The sequence below is a fragment of the Misgurnus anguillicaudatus genome, chromosome 17 (genome assembly GCF_027580225.2).
Source record: "Misgurnus anguillicaudatus chromosome 17, ASM2758022v2, whole genome shotgun sequence".
Lineage (NCBI taxonomy): Eukaryota > Metazoa > Chordata > Actinopteri > Cypriniformes > Cobitidae > Misgurnus > Misgurnus anguillicaudatus.
In genome coordinates this window covers 35031199-35045127 of record NC_073353.2, presented here as the reverse complement: position 1 = coordinate 35045127, position 13929 = coordinate 35031199, and the positions used below count along the sequence as shown (strand labels likewise).

Sequence of the window (13929 nt, the reverse complement as noted above, 5' to 3'; positions counted from 1 at the left end):
ACAACAATGGTTTTATTGGCAATAAGTATTTGACATAAGTGAATAGCACGATAAATTAATTTTACCGTCCAAAATTTGCATGATAAAAGTTGATTTCTGACACCGCAAACACTTGTCATTGAGATTAAAATGGCAATGTTTATGGACCGCCCTCTTCACATATTATAAAACACCCTTGATAAAAACAGCACACACACACACCTTACCTCCGGGGAAAGGTTTTTTATTATTATTGTGTTCAAGGGGATTTTACAGTGAAGGCTCATTTCAGCTGAGCTACAAAACGTTCAATGAGATCTCTTCATTACAAACTGACAAAGGTATAACAGATTCACAACAGCATGTACCACAGAACTGGAAATGAGTGTGGGTCTCATATAAATGACATCATTTCTAATAATCTACAGCTCGTTTTTCTTTTTTTAGTCTTTTTCGTTTTTTTCCGTTGACTTCATACAGATAATGAATTAGGCTAAAATGCACCATAATATTTGGTTGACTTTAGGAACATCTTCCTTGTTACATCACAAAATACATTTTATATCCCAAAGAAGCAAGACTTGCAAGAAGGCTTTTAAACAGAACTAAATCTACCGCTACAAAATTCTACTCCGGCAGCCTTACCGCGGTCGGTTCTGTCTGCGCTCCCAGTCCGTATTGGGTAAAAACACGGGGTAGAATCGGTATGACATATACACAGAAGTCCGTTTTGTAAAGGCTATAAAGATTTGTTGCACGTTGTAAAGTTGCCTCTCCTGGATCTTTACACTCCTGCGGGTGATGGGGACTGGGGGTGAGGGAGGAGTGGAGAGGGAACGGGAGGGGGCAGAGGAAAATCGGGGTGGAGGTGGGGTATCTGGGGTTGCCGGCGGTCGCCGTCTATGTGGCGTATCTCTTGGTCCACTGTCGAGCTATCCTGTCATGTTCTGCTCTGTTGGTCAGGTACTGAGTAGCTATGCTCCCCACCAGAGGATCCGCTGAGATATGGAGAAGAAAAATGAATAAGAAAGTGAGACATACTTATACCCAGGAGTCATTCTGAGAGATGCTGGGCGGGACAGTGAGATATCTCCGGTAAATGAAAATGAGCTGTGTGGGATTCACAGACGTTTCTGCTGATTCGGCTGACACGATGTTTTTGAGACAAACATCGTAAAGGCTTCATGGAGGATTTAAAACAGGACTTTTTTCTTGACTTGTGATGAAACCATGACTTTAAGCAACATATGAAATGAACAAATGAAGCTGTCAGATTCAATGATCAGCTTTAAGAATCCCTTCCGCACTTGGTCTGCATCGCCCAGCAAAATGTCTCTGAACCAACATTCATTGCCACCTCTTATACAACAGTTCAATCCATCAATGCCCTCTGATTTTAAGATTAGATTTAGTTTTAGGGCCGGGAACATTCTTTTAATTATATTAAACTCATGCATTTGGCAGACGGTTTTATTCAAAGTGACTTGCAGTGCAGTTTGTGTATTCTCTGGGGATCGAACCCATGACCTTGACTATTGCTATTACCATGTCCAGCTCAATTTGTAAAGCATTGTGCTGACAATATAAATATCATTGGCTTACAGGGAAGCCATAATGATTTACATTTCAGTAATAGATTCATAATGTGTTCAGAAACAATTCTCTGAAATGACTTTACATGGACTTGAAAGGTAAAAGTGCTTAAAAGGTTCATCACAGCGATGCCAGAGAAGAACCATTTTTGGTTCCTCAAAGAACCATTCAGTAGGGATGCACTGAAATGAAAATTAAGTAAACGAGTAAACCAAGGCAGAAAAACGAAAAAAAAAAAAATGTATCCCAATTATTAGTACCATTGCATTTATGGTTATGACTGTGTACTAACTTTACTAGAGGTGTGACTGATCACAAAACTTGCGGTTCGGTTCACATTACAGTTTTTGAGGCACGGACCGGATTATTTTTCGGATCAGCAAAATAGGGGTGGGAAAAATCTAATAACAAATAAAGAAATTACAAACATTTTTAATAAAGAACAAAGTTGCACATTAAGTAAGGTCTAAAATTAGCATTAGGTACAGAAATCAAATTAAATTAATTATAATACTGTCTTTATTGTATAAATTAAATATAATTATTTTTTAAGCTACAGAAGTGTTTTCTTGGGTTTTCTTGGGTTGTTTGATTAACATTAATGACACAGACTTAAGTAGGTTAATTGAGGTTACGGTGTCATTAAGACCAAATAACCACAGACTGGTTTCTAACTGTTATCTATACATTAACACTTAAGACATAAACACATGTTTTTATTAGAAAAAGAATAATGTGAAGATCATTTTGTTTGTATGTGCCCTGTCAATAACAGAAAGATTTTATGTTCGCTTGCTTTTTGAAATGCGTCTTTCCGTGTATGCTCTACTTAGTGCACTTAAACGCACGCACGCACAGAAAGTCGCTCCACATAAAAACATTACGCTCTATTCGGCAAATTTATGTTAATGGACAACAGTATGAGACACAGTAGCGCAACTCTAAAGTTTACACATCAAGAGTTCTGATCTTTGAAGGGCATAGGGATCATCACGTCTGACTGGAGCTGGATCGGACACATTCAACCTCATGTGCGTACAGAAAGCTGCTTACTTTAGTGCCTTTTTACTGTTAAATTGATTAAAATCACTTGAATGTTAACATTTGCAAGCCTTTAAAACACGTGCAGTGCAAATGGTAAAAATTCGGTGGCCGAATATTCGGTGAACCCCTATAATTCAGTCAAAGGTTCTTAAAATAGTCATTTTATTTCATACAATTTTATAATCTGAAGGACCCCTTTTCACCACAAAGAACCTTTTCTGAAACAGAAAAGGTCCAGAAATGGTCCTTCTATTGCCTTGTGAAGCACCTTTAGTTTTAGGAATGTATTGTCTTCTGATTTTAAAGGTGCAATGTGTAGATTTTAGCGGCATCTAGTGGTGAGGTTGCGAATTGCACCCCATCCCTTATGAAGCACATAGAGAAGCTACGGTAGCAGTCACAGAACAAGAAGTCATCGTCTGAGACACCGTAGTGACAAACGCGCTGTGCAAATGCGTGACTTTAATATAATTAAAAGAATGTTCCCGGCCCTAAAACTAAACCTAATCTTAAAATCAGAGGGCATTGATGGATTAAACTGCTCTATAAGAAATGGCAATGAATGTTGGTTCAGAAACATTTTGCTAAGCGATGCAGACCAAATACAGAAAAGATTCTTAAAGCTGATCATTGAATCTGACAGCTTCATTTGTTCATTTCACCTTTAGTTTTAGGAATGTATTGTCTTCTGATTTTAAAGGTGCAATGTGTAGATTTTAGCGGCATCTAGTGGTGAGGTAGCGAATTGCACCCCATCCCTTATGAAGCACATAGAGAAGCTACGGTAGCAGTCACAGGACAAGAAGTCATCGCCTGAGACACCGTAGTGACAAACGCGCTGTGTAGAGCAGTTTTCCATTTAGAGCTACTGTAAAAACATGATGCTGGCAAAATCGCGGCATCCATGTAAGGGGGCCGCTGTGTATGCAGATAAAAACAGCTCATTCTAAGGTAATAAAAACAATACAGTTAATTTTGTAAAGTCTTTGTACACCACTGAAAAAACATAGTTATATTATATTGCATTGTGTCAAAAGATCTTTCTAAAATTTACACAGTGCATCTTTAAAGGAAGAATTTGCTTGGAGATTATGATAAGGGTTACGATTACGTTTTATGATCAAGCAACATGTAAAACGTTGATAAGTAACTTTGTGTTCTGAGTTTCATGCATTATTTTTCTGTACTCACCTGGATTACAGTCTGTCAGCAGGGAACAGATGGAGAGCAGGACCTTCGAGATGGTCAGAGCTGGGCTCCAGTTATCCTTCAGGATGTCCAGACAAATCACACCTTGACTATTGATGTTGCAGTGATAGATCCTCGTACGGAACGTGACCTGTGCGAAAGAGAAAACCCTTATTGTTGGCTCAGCAGTGCACAACCACAGTTTAATGCTATGGATGTGTCTTAACAGCAGTACAAGGCTTTCATCATAAAGGGGGACTCTTTTGAGAGCTGGATAGCAGCTTTCAGTCCTATTAACAGAGCTGAATCCTGAAAGCTATCGATCCACTGAGACAAGAGAGCTAAGCAAGCATAACCTAACCTAGCTTTCCAACTGTGTGTCAGTAGCCGTATCTTCAAGGGTTATTGATGACGTATGGCCATGGCTTAAGGGGCCAGAACCAAACTACTGGCTGCGGTACTGTGGAAGGGTCAAGTCTGCTGGATGAAGGTCGAGAAAGGGCAGTGCCGGGTCATGCGCTAGTGTGCTTGTTGGCCTATAAAGACTGGCTTCTTGTGTTTGTTTGTGTTTCACTCTGCCCCCTGCAGCAGATACTGAGAGTCACATGACGCAGCATAAACCAAATGACCAAAATAACCCTGCCTGCCTGGCACAATGCTGGTATTGTATGACCATGGTGGTCTCAGAGTCCAGCTCGAAACACAGTGAGCATGACACAGGCGGACCTGTGTGAGGTCTGGTGCCAGACACTGAAAACAAAACAACGTGATATACTGTATTCACCTACAGAGAGAAAGAACACGAGAAAAGTAAAGAGAGATAGATAAAGAGAGCAAAACGAACTCTGCATTAAAACCTGCTTGTAAAACGAGAAGCATAGTAAAAGAGAAAGAGAGCTGGACAGAAAAAGAGAAAAGGCACGCACACACACAGAGAAAGAAAGAAAGAAAGAAAGAAAGAAAGAAAGAAAGAAAGAAAGAAAGAAAGAAAGAAAGAAAGAAAGAAAGAAAGAAAGAAAGAAAGAAAGAAAGAAAGAAATAATTTGAATTTTCAATTCAACTTTATTTTAACAATTATATATCAGAAGCACAGAAAACAAAGAAACAGCAGAAAGAAAGAAAGAAAGAAAAAAGTAAGAAAGAAAGAAGAAAAAAGAAAGAAAGAAAGGAAAAAATACAGAAAAAGAGGACAAACGGGAAAAAAGAAAAGAAAGGAAAAAATACAGAAAGAAAGAATGAAAGAAAGAAAAAAAATGAAAGAAAGAGATAACAAACAGGAAAGAAAGAAAGAAAGAAAGAAAGAAAGATGTATAAAAACACAGACATAAAAAAGAAAGAAAAAAGGAAGGAAAATGGCAGGAAAATAGTAAGAAATAACAGACAGACATAAAAAATAAAAATAAAAAATGCAGATATAAAAAGAAACAAATAAATAAAAAAAGAAGAAAGGAGGAAAAAAACAAAGAAACAAGAAAGGCGTATAAAAAATACAGACATAAAAAAGAACAAAAGAACAAAAAGAAAGAAAAAGAAGAAAGAAGAAAGCAGAAAAGAAAGAAAGAAAAAATGAAGAAAGCAGGAAAGGAGGAAAGAAAGAAAGATGTATAAAAAATACTGACATAAAAAAGAGAGAAGAAAGGAGGAAAGAAACAAAAAAAGCAAAAAAAGACATATAAAAAATACAGACATAAAAAAGAAAGAAAGAAAGAAGGACGTATGAAAATATTTACGTAAAAAGAAAGAAAGAAAAAAGAAAAGAAAATGGCAAAGAAAAAACAGACAGACAGACATAAAAAAATGCCAACATAAAAAGAAACAAACAATCAAAAAAAGAATAAAGGAGGAAAGAAACAAAGAAAGCAAGAAAGACTTATACAAATACAGACAAAAAAAGAAAAAAAAGAGCAAATGGGAAAAAAGAAATGAAAGAAAGAAAGAAAGAAAAGAAAGAAAGAAAGACTTATCAAATACAGACACAAAATAGAAAGAAAGAAGAAAGAGGGAAAGAAAGAAATTAATGAATGAATAGAAGGAAGGAAAGACAGACAGACAGACAGACAGATGGATAAAAACGTAAAAAAGACAGAAAGATGTGGATGGATCGAAGGAAGGAAAGACAGACAGACAAATAAGAAGAAAAAAAGACAGAAAGACGTGGATGGATGGAAGAAGGGAAGGAAGGAAATAAAGATGTATAAAAAGACAAGCAGAGTAAAAGAGAAAGAGAACAGGGCAGAAAAAGAGAAAAAATGGGAAAAAGAAAGAAAAAGAAAAGGACATATGATGGACAGAAATAAAAAACAGACAAAGAAAGAAAGAAAGAAAGAATCCCAAAATAAAAAAGCTTAATGGTCAAATGATGTTAAAAGCAAACAGTGTTGTGTATTAGATCCTTTAACAGCTGCAGTTCATCAATCCTCTTATTTCTGGATAGAGTTGTAGAATGAGACGCCTCCAAACACACACAGACTCCTTCACTAAAGCAAAGCTCAAGTGAGAGAAAACTTCCCAGAGTACAGTACGCTCCCAAATCAACATCGAATTCAGCCCTGATGTCCCCTGTGTTTGATCTGGTGACAAAAGAACGACAGGGCACCGTGCTGTCGACTCCGCCTGTCATCCACAACACAAGATGAATTCTGTTTATAATTACCAAATTAGACCTTCGCAGCGGCTCCATCTGAACAAAAAGCACTTCCAGCTCGTGAACATTATATAAACGCGTTGTTTAAAGATGCCACTGACACGATGAGGGTCAGACCCGAGGCTGGGAGCTGAATAAAAAACAGATTCCAATCTTAATGAATCAGAGTAACAGCGCTTGACACTTTCACCTTTACAGTACGAGCTACAGTAAACTTTCCTTCATAATCCACACGGCTTCTCTCGACATCTCGCTAATTGCTTTATACTGGAAATAGCTGGCGCTCTGTACAACACCTGAGAGTATGTATAGCCACTGAGCACATAAAATACAAGACAAATCCAACCGTTCAGCATCACATTACCCTTGACTTTTCTTAAACGGAGGTCAAAATCTGTTCTGGACAATTTATTACAATAGTGAACTTAGTAGACCTAATAAGTCTTAATTAAAGGTCAATAGGTTTTTGTACAAATCACTTTGGCTGACTTTAAACTAACTCACACACTAAAATGTTTATTTTAAAAAGCATACGCTACTTTGTAGCTGTCAAACTAACGAAACATGTCCATATGTTTTTGCAATGAACTGCACCTGTGGTTACTCTGCTAGAATGCCTGTGTCAACTTCACTTCATACATACACCAAAAAAAAGGCTATTGCAAAATTATACAACAGTTCTTTCTGGTTCTCGAATCTGATTGGCTAAGAGCTATGCGATATTGTACTGATAGCGGCACAGTAACCGCTTCACATTTCGTATCATTCCACCACCTAGTGAATGGAGGTCCTAAACAGGCTCATCTCTGAATGGGAAAACACAGACGCCCTGTTTTTAAACACTCTCCGTGTGTCTCATTAGTTCACTAGCTCATAAATCAGTCTGTGAATCCCCAATCGGAAGTTATTATTCCGTCAAAGATCAGCGCTCTTGGATGTTACGTTAAAGTTAATGGGAGAAATGTCTTGTCACATCGTGTGGACGATTAACACTTGGAAAGAGGAATGTAAACACTCATTTTTTTCTGGAGCTATATCTCTCATCAGAACGCGAAAACACCGTGGAACTGCAGGTAAGCACCGCAGCTTTTAAATGTGGACATTGATAATTTATTTAATCGCGACGTGACTATTAAAACATGTTATGAGATATCGCCACTGATATATTTATAAGCAGCATGCAAAAACATCTCTCTGACTCTTATAAAAAACAGTTTTATATAGTACTGACAAGAATGAAGTCTAAATAATAACCGAGTGTTCGTATCGCGTTAAGAGTAAATGGGAAACCAATAGTAACATTATATAGTATAGTTTTATTAACTTTTATCTCGCGCCAAAACAATAACAACACAAAAGACACTAAATATGAATAAGAAAACAAGTAATAGTTTCATCATGACACCAAATACTGCTGATTTGATCTTATTTTTGACCATCAGGCCAACATGAGAGCCAGGGAATCCCTGTCAGAGATGTAGCCCAGAGAGGGCGGTGGTCAGTGGGGTGAACACTGACGTCCACTCATGCTTTAGTTCTCATACGTACCGAATCTCACTAAGCAAACGTTCAAACAGGCGCTATCTTTACTAATCGACTGTAGATTTAAATATATATATATATTCTCGACTGAACTAATCTTAAAACTACACTTTGTGACCAAGAAATTGTAAAATTTAAAAACGGTGAATCCGTCCATTGAGTTAATATGAGATTCAAAGCAGCCGAAAGTGTTACCTGTCATTCTGGCCGCCCTCAAATCCGTGGCGGAAGAAGTAGTTCTCAAACAAAGAGGCTTTTAAAATTACGCCGTTGTTGTTTTCTAGTTTTCGTTTTTCAAACGTGTGCCGTCGAACTGTTGTATAAAAGCAATATCGCTCTCGGAGTCGTGTGATATAGCTAGGGCTGCAACGATTCATCGAGTTACTCGATTAACTCGATTCAAAAAATTCCTCGAGGCAAAAATTCTGCCTCGAAGCCTCATTAAATTCCTATGACGCGCACTACACGCGCCGAGATCTGATTCACACGGACCGTTGTTCAATGTTCAGGAAGTACATCATTGCGCGTGATACATTTTGAATTTAGTTGGCGTGATGGCGGAGAGTAAATATGTCCATAAACGGCAGAGAGAGAGAAAGTCTAAAGTTTGGGATCATTATTCTTATCATTACATTACATTCAGCATCTGAAATGAAAACGGATGGCTTGCAGGAATGAAACACATCCACTGGTGTGTCACCAAGCGTCTCTGAAACAAGGTAACGTAGCTTCCGCTGATTTTAATCCCATACTGTATTTGTAGCGATGTCGTTATGCGGTTTGACTAGATATGATGTTTAGCTTTGATGTTTTTAAGTACTAAACGTATTCACGGTCAATTGCAAGAGAGAAGCTTAAAAAAGAACCCCTTCACACACATGCATGCACCCTTGTCTCTCTCTCACGCGAGTCAGACCGATCGCGTAATGCATCACATATGCTTAAACTTTTATGTAGCCACGCAACAATAATTTCAGCTGCATGCATTCACTGTATAGAGCGGGACGTGATGTTATGATTTTTCGAACGGATTCTTAACCTAAAATGCACCGCAATGCAAGTGATGCAAACCAAATGCAGCGTTCTATTGAAAATGAATGTATGTATTTCTGCCGTAACAAAATGCAATGAAGCAACTGAACGTCTGACTGGGGTGTCACTCTTCCTCATGCGCAGCACGCGTGCATGTGTGTGTGTGTGTGTGTGTGTGTGTGTGTGTGTGTGTGTGTGTGTGTGTGCACGTGCGCGCACACACACAGGTTGTTACTATAGCAAATAGGCTCAACCCAGAAATGATATATTATTTGTTAGTAATGGTAAATGCTGCAGGTGTAGAAATGTACATTAACCAGATATTTACTTTGATGTAAGGGCTAGATTACAGCATGAAACATGTTGTGCATATTAATAAATTAAAGTGCTTAATTGTTGGCACTGGCACTTATAAACACTAAATGGGTAAAAATGGAAATAAATAGGCTATTTTTTGCAGCCAAATGCCAATTCCTCTGTTTTGTTTTAGAAATAAAAGCCAAATGCTTTAACATTTTACAGCCATGTCATTTTCGTTATGCATTATTTGTTTTGGTTGTTAAAAAACACACACAAAAATTTTATCCGATTACTCGATTAATCGATCGATTCAGTGCTAGATTAATCGATTACAAAAAGAATCGATAGCTGCAGCCCTAGATATAGCTCTATATCATCACGGCTGTGATTGCCTCCGGCACTCGGCCTATGGCCTCGTGCCTCTGGCCTAATCACAGCCGTGATGTGCTGGCACATCCTGGTACACCTTTCTGCTTGCGACAGTAAAAAAAAAGGACCAAGTTGGTGAGCAATTTAACACTCAGGCTGTAACAAAAGTCGCTGTCTATTTGCTGATGCTTCTCCAACAACATTCACAAGCTGTTGCTTCTTCGGCTCTTGCATTGAAACTGTGGGTTACACATGTAACATACCTGCCGACACTGCCTAGCGGTCTGCATGTCGATGACGACAACGACACAGAAGTATAAATGAAAACTGACATGTAGCCTAACGTAGCATAGAGGGTACGGTGTAAGTCCAAAGTATATTAGGCTTAAGTGTCCACTATACAGACTTTTAAAAATACCTTGAACTATTTTTTCTTTCTTCTCTTTTAAACGCCATTCCAAGGCTATATTCATGGTGAGAACAAAGTCTAATTATATAAAGTAAGACTAGAAAAGATTTGAACTTCAGAAGAGAACTATTTCGGTTTAACTATTCTGATAAGCAGGCTGTTAAGCCTGTGTTAAAGGCGGGGTGCATGATTTTTGAAAAACCCTTTGGAAAAGGGAGTCTGGCTGAGTACCAAAACACAATTAGCAGTAAGGGGCGTGTCTACTAACCGACATTGTTGCCTGGGTTGCGCATGTCAAAAGAAGGTGGGGTAGGGGCGTGTTTGTTTAGGTGATTTCAAGCGTCAACATTGGTTTTCAGAGATATAAATTTCATATTAAAATGTTGCTCAACTATGACTCTTGTTATTAACAAATGGCTCATATAGCAGTTTATGTCCAGCAGCATATGCAATAACAGATCCAGGCCACTTAGTCCATCTCTGAATTATTCACTGCTGTGCACTTGCTAATACACTGCAATGTTCAGTATGTCCATAAAGACACTCAAGCAAGAATGGTTGAGATGTTTTCATACCTTTGGTGGCTTGAAGGGGTAATCAGAAGAAAAGGTGATGTCCAAAAAGAACACTCCCCCTTCGTAGACTGAACCCGGAGGTCCCAAGATGGTGGATCTCCATTCGTAGATGTTGTCGCCCTTGGGTCCCGCACTGAAAAGACACAAACACAAGCCAAGGTGAGTGAATCAAGTCGAATTTAGCACTGGAGTGATCAACAAAAAATTACATCTGCAAGTCATATGCTAAAATTAGTTTATCTAACATTTTAAACAGATCACACAAAAACAACAAAGTGGGACAGCAAAGTGTACTCTTTGCAGGTAATGCGTAAAGGAAAACACCACCATTTTTCAGTATTTTACTATGTTCTTACCTCAACTTAATACATATCTATCTTTTATCAATGCGTGCACTTAAACGCCATGTTTTATTTTGTGCCACCATACTTACTCATGTAACTACTCATGTAAAAGTCTTAAAATAGGAAAAACATGGAAGTGTTTGCTGGCTTCTGAATTCATCCCTGTTTGGACCCTAAGTAATGAATGGGCCTAGGCTAAATGCTAACACATTCACGATGCGCTGTACAAAGATTAAGTGCATGCATTGAAAAAATATGGGTATGTATTACTTTGTCTAAGTTGAGGTAAGAACATAGTAAAATTTTAAAAGCAGTGGCGTTTTCCATTAAAAATATGAGAATCAGAACAAGATGAGTTAAAGGAGCAACTACACAAATGAGTCTAACAGAAAAAAAACAAGCAACCCTCAGAAAAACAAAGCCTCGCGTGATCCACAGCCCAGTTTCTAATGAAAAAAGGTGAGAGGTCTTTTCTCCAACATCAACTGCTCAATCCGCATGTGATAAAAAAGTCACCAGCCTACACATTGGATATCTACTTTTGCTGCGCAACAAGAGACGACGGCTGTCAAACTCAATTCGCCATAACGCAGTGAGCCAAGAATAGGTGGGATTACAGTGGAGAATAACGATAATAGGACTGGATGGCATGAAGAGAATCAAAACAATTAATTGTCGCTATGTAGCTTACTTAATTCTTTGAGGTAGATAAATCATCTGGGGCTATTGGACTCTCGCACCACAGCGAGGGTGAAAAGCGCTTTGAATACAGCAGAGAGCAATAAATGGCAGATTTAAAAAGAGCAGCTCCACAGATCATTTAACAGCAAAACAACAAACAGGGCCGTCAACGCTTATCGCCAAAGAATCAACACATGACATTTGGAGAGGATGTCAAGGGGGAATCGTGTAGCTGTAGCCTTAACGGAGAAACAATGAGGAAGAAATTGAAAAACCTTTTTAACGCCTCTCAACATCAATCTGACAAGCCTTCAGTAGGTGGTTAGTAAAGCCGTTAGCGTGAGGCGTAAAGCTTTCACCTCAGACCTGTCAGGGGTTCGAAGGATTAGCGCAGAGCGGCACATTACAAATAAAAGGGGGTGTCTAGATTCATAAGCGTACTTTGAAACTGTTAAGAGTAATTTATACTAAATACAACAAATAAAATTAGAAACACCATTCTGCCACAACTCTAAAAAAAAACAGAACCAGAAAACAGCAGCATGAACAGCAGGACTATAATAACTATAAAAGCAATCAAACTGATAAAAATATTGGACTATTAAAGTCATTTTTAATTGGCTGTTATGTTCACTGTGTGTGATAAACTGAAAACAAGAAGCATTTAACACAGAAGAAGTTGTTTACCACCCAAGTTGTCCAAATGAAATCTTCAAGTTTAAAAAGGTCAACATTTTCAAAAAGGTCATAAGGCATGTTTCACACAGGCAGATTTGACGGGTCAAATGCTTTGACAAATTTGAAAGAAAAAAAATGCCAGCATCATTACTAGCTCGTTCCTCCCAAACACCGCCTCACACTGGAGCGTAAAGCTAGAAGCCTGTCTGTCCTCTTAATGCTTAACCGTGAAGATTTGTCGCAATTACGTTGATGTTGAAGTGCCACTCGTAACAGATTCAGCAAACTCTTAACAAAACATAACAGTGCCAAATGATTGAAAAAATCCCTAGTTAATAGCCGAACAAGCCCTCTAGACTTTAATGAATTCTTGGCAATCAAGTGGACAGTTGAATCCAGAGCATCATTTGCTTCTTAAAGACGCACAATTCACCCCCAGACGTTTTCCAACACATTCACGCACATAAAAGGATTAGACCTTTGCAGCGTAAAATGAATTTACTGACTCTGAATGTACCAGTTTCCACCCTCACAAGAGTCTTCCTGGTAATCTGCATATTAACCTTTAGGGGGTTCAGGTAAATCGAAAACATGTACCTGAGGTAACGCTTGCCACCACATTTATAACATAATTGGAACAAATACCATATGCTGATATTATATAACAGAGAAATTATGTTAGCAGTACATTTCGGGTAGTAATCCTCACCAAAAACTGGAGTGACCTCAATAATCCAGAGGCATTTTTACAGTGGCTGGTAGTCGCATTGAGCTGGGGCGTTGTGTAATCCAGCGTTCCCTCGAGGCTCACACACATAATAATCACCTCAAATGTTTTTGTAGTTCGCCCACTTCCAGTAATGCACACATTTCTCCATTTCTCCTTTAATGAACTAGCTATCCCTTGTTAGCTTAAGAGCAAACTCTACAGTCTTTTAAAAGAAGCAAGCCTTTATGATATTAAAGTGGATTACTCCATTTTCATAAAAAAAATCCTGATAATGTACTCACCCCCATGTCAAGATGTTTATGTCTTTTTTGTTCAGTCAAAAAGAAATCAAGTTTTTATGAGAAAAACATTGCAGGAGTTTTCTCCATATGGTGGACTTTAGTGGACCTCAACGGTTTACAGAATCAATGCAGTTTAAAATTGCAGTTTCAAATGGCTCTAAACAATCCCAACCAAGGCATAAGGGTCTTATTTAGCGTAATGATCATTATGGCGCTTTTCCAGTGCATGGTGCCCCACGGTTTGGTTTGGTTTGGGTCGGGTCAGCTAACTTTTGTGAGCTTTTGCATTGGATGCAGTACGTAGTACCCGATACTTTTTTCGGACCACCTCTGTTAGGGTTCCAAGCAATCCGATCTGATACCAAACGTGAAGCGAAAACACTGTAGATCACTGATTGGTCCGAGAGAATTGTCATCAGCGTCATCGCTAAAAGATTAGCTTTAGCTTACTGTCTCGAGCAAACATGTTGTCATCTGTGCTCTGCTATAAGTTACCAAACTCCCTTTTAGCGATGAAAAACATCCACAGGTTGAGAACCA

General features: G+C 38.4%; 1 protein-coding gene across 1 annotated transcript in view; it reads right to left on the bottom strand.

Moving 5' to 3' along the window:
* Nucleotides 1-207: 207 nt before the first annotated feature.
* Nucleotides 208-13929, bottom strand: part of ube2e3 (ubiquitin-conjugating enzyme E2E 3 (UBC4/5 homolog, yeast)) — a 51508-nt gene continuing 37786 nt past the window's right edge. The window contains exons 4-6 of the mRNA XM_055215109.2: nucleotides 10676-10808; nucleotides 3808-3955; nucleotides 208-977 (exon numbers count right to left, since the gene is read on the bottom strand). Coding sequence (XP_055071084.1) covers nucleotides 880-977; nucleotides 3808-3955; nucleotides 10676-10808 — 379 coding nt within the window. The 3' untranslated portion in view covers nucleotides 208-879. The remainder of the gene's footprint in view (nucleotides 978-3807; nucleotides 3956-10675; nucleotides 10809-13929) is intronic.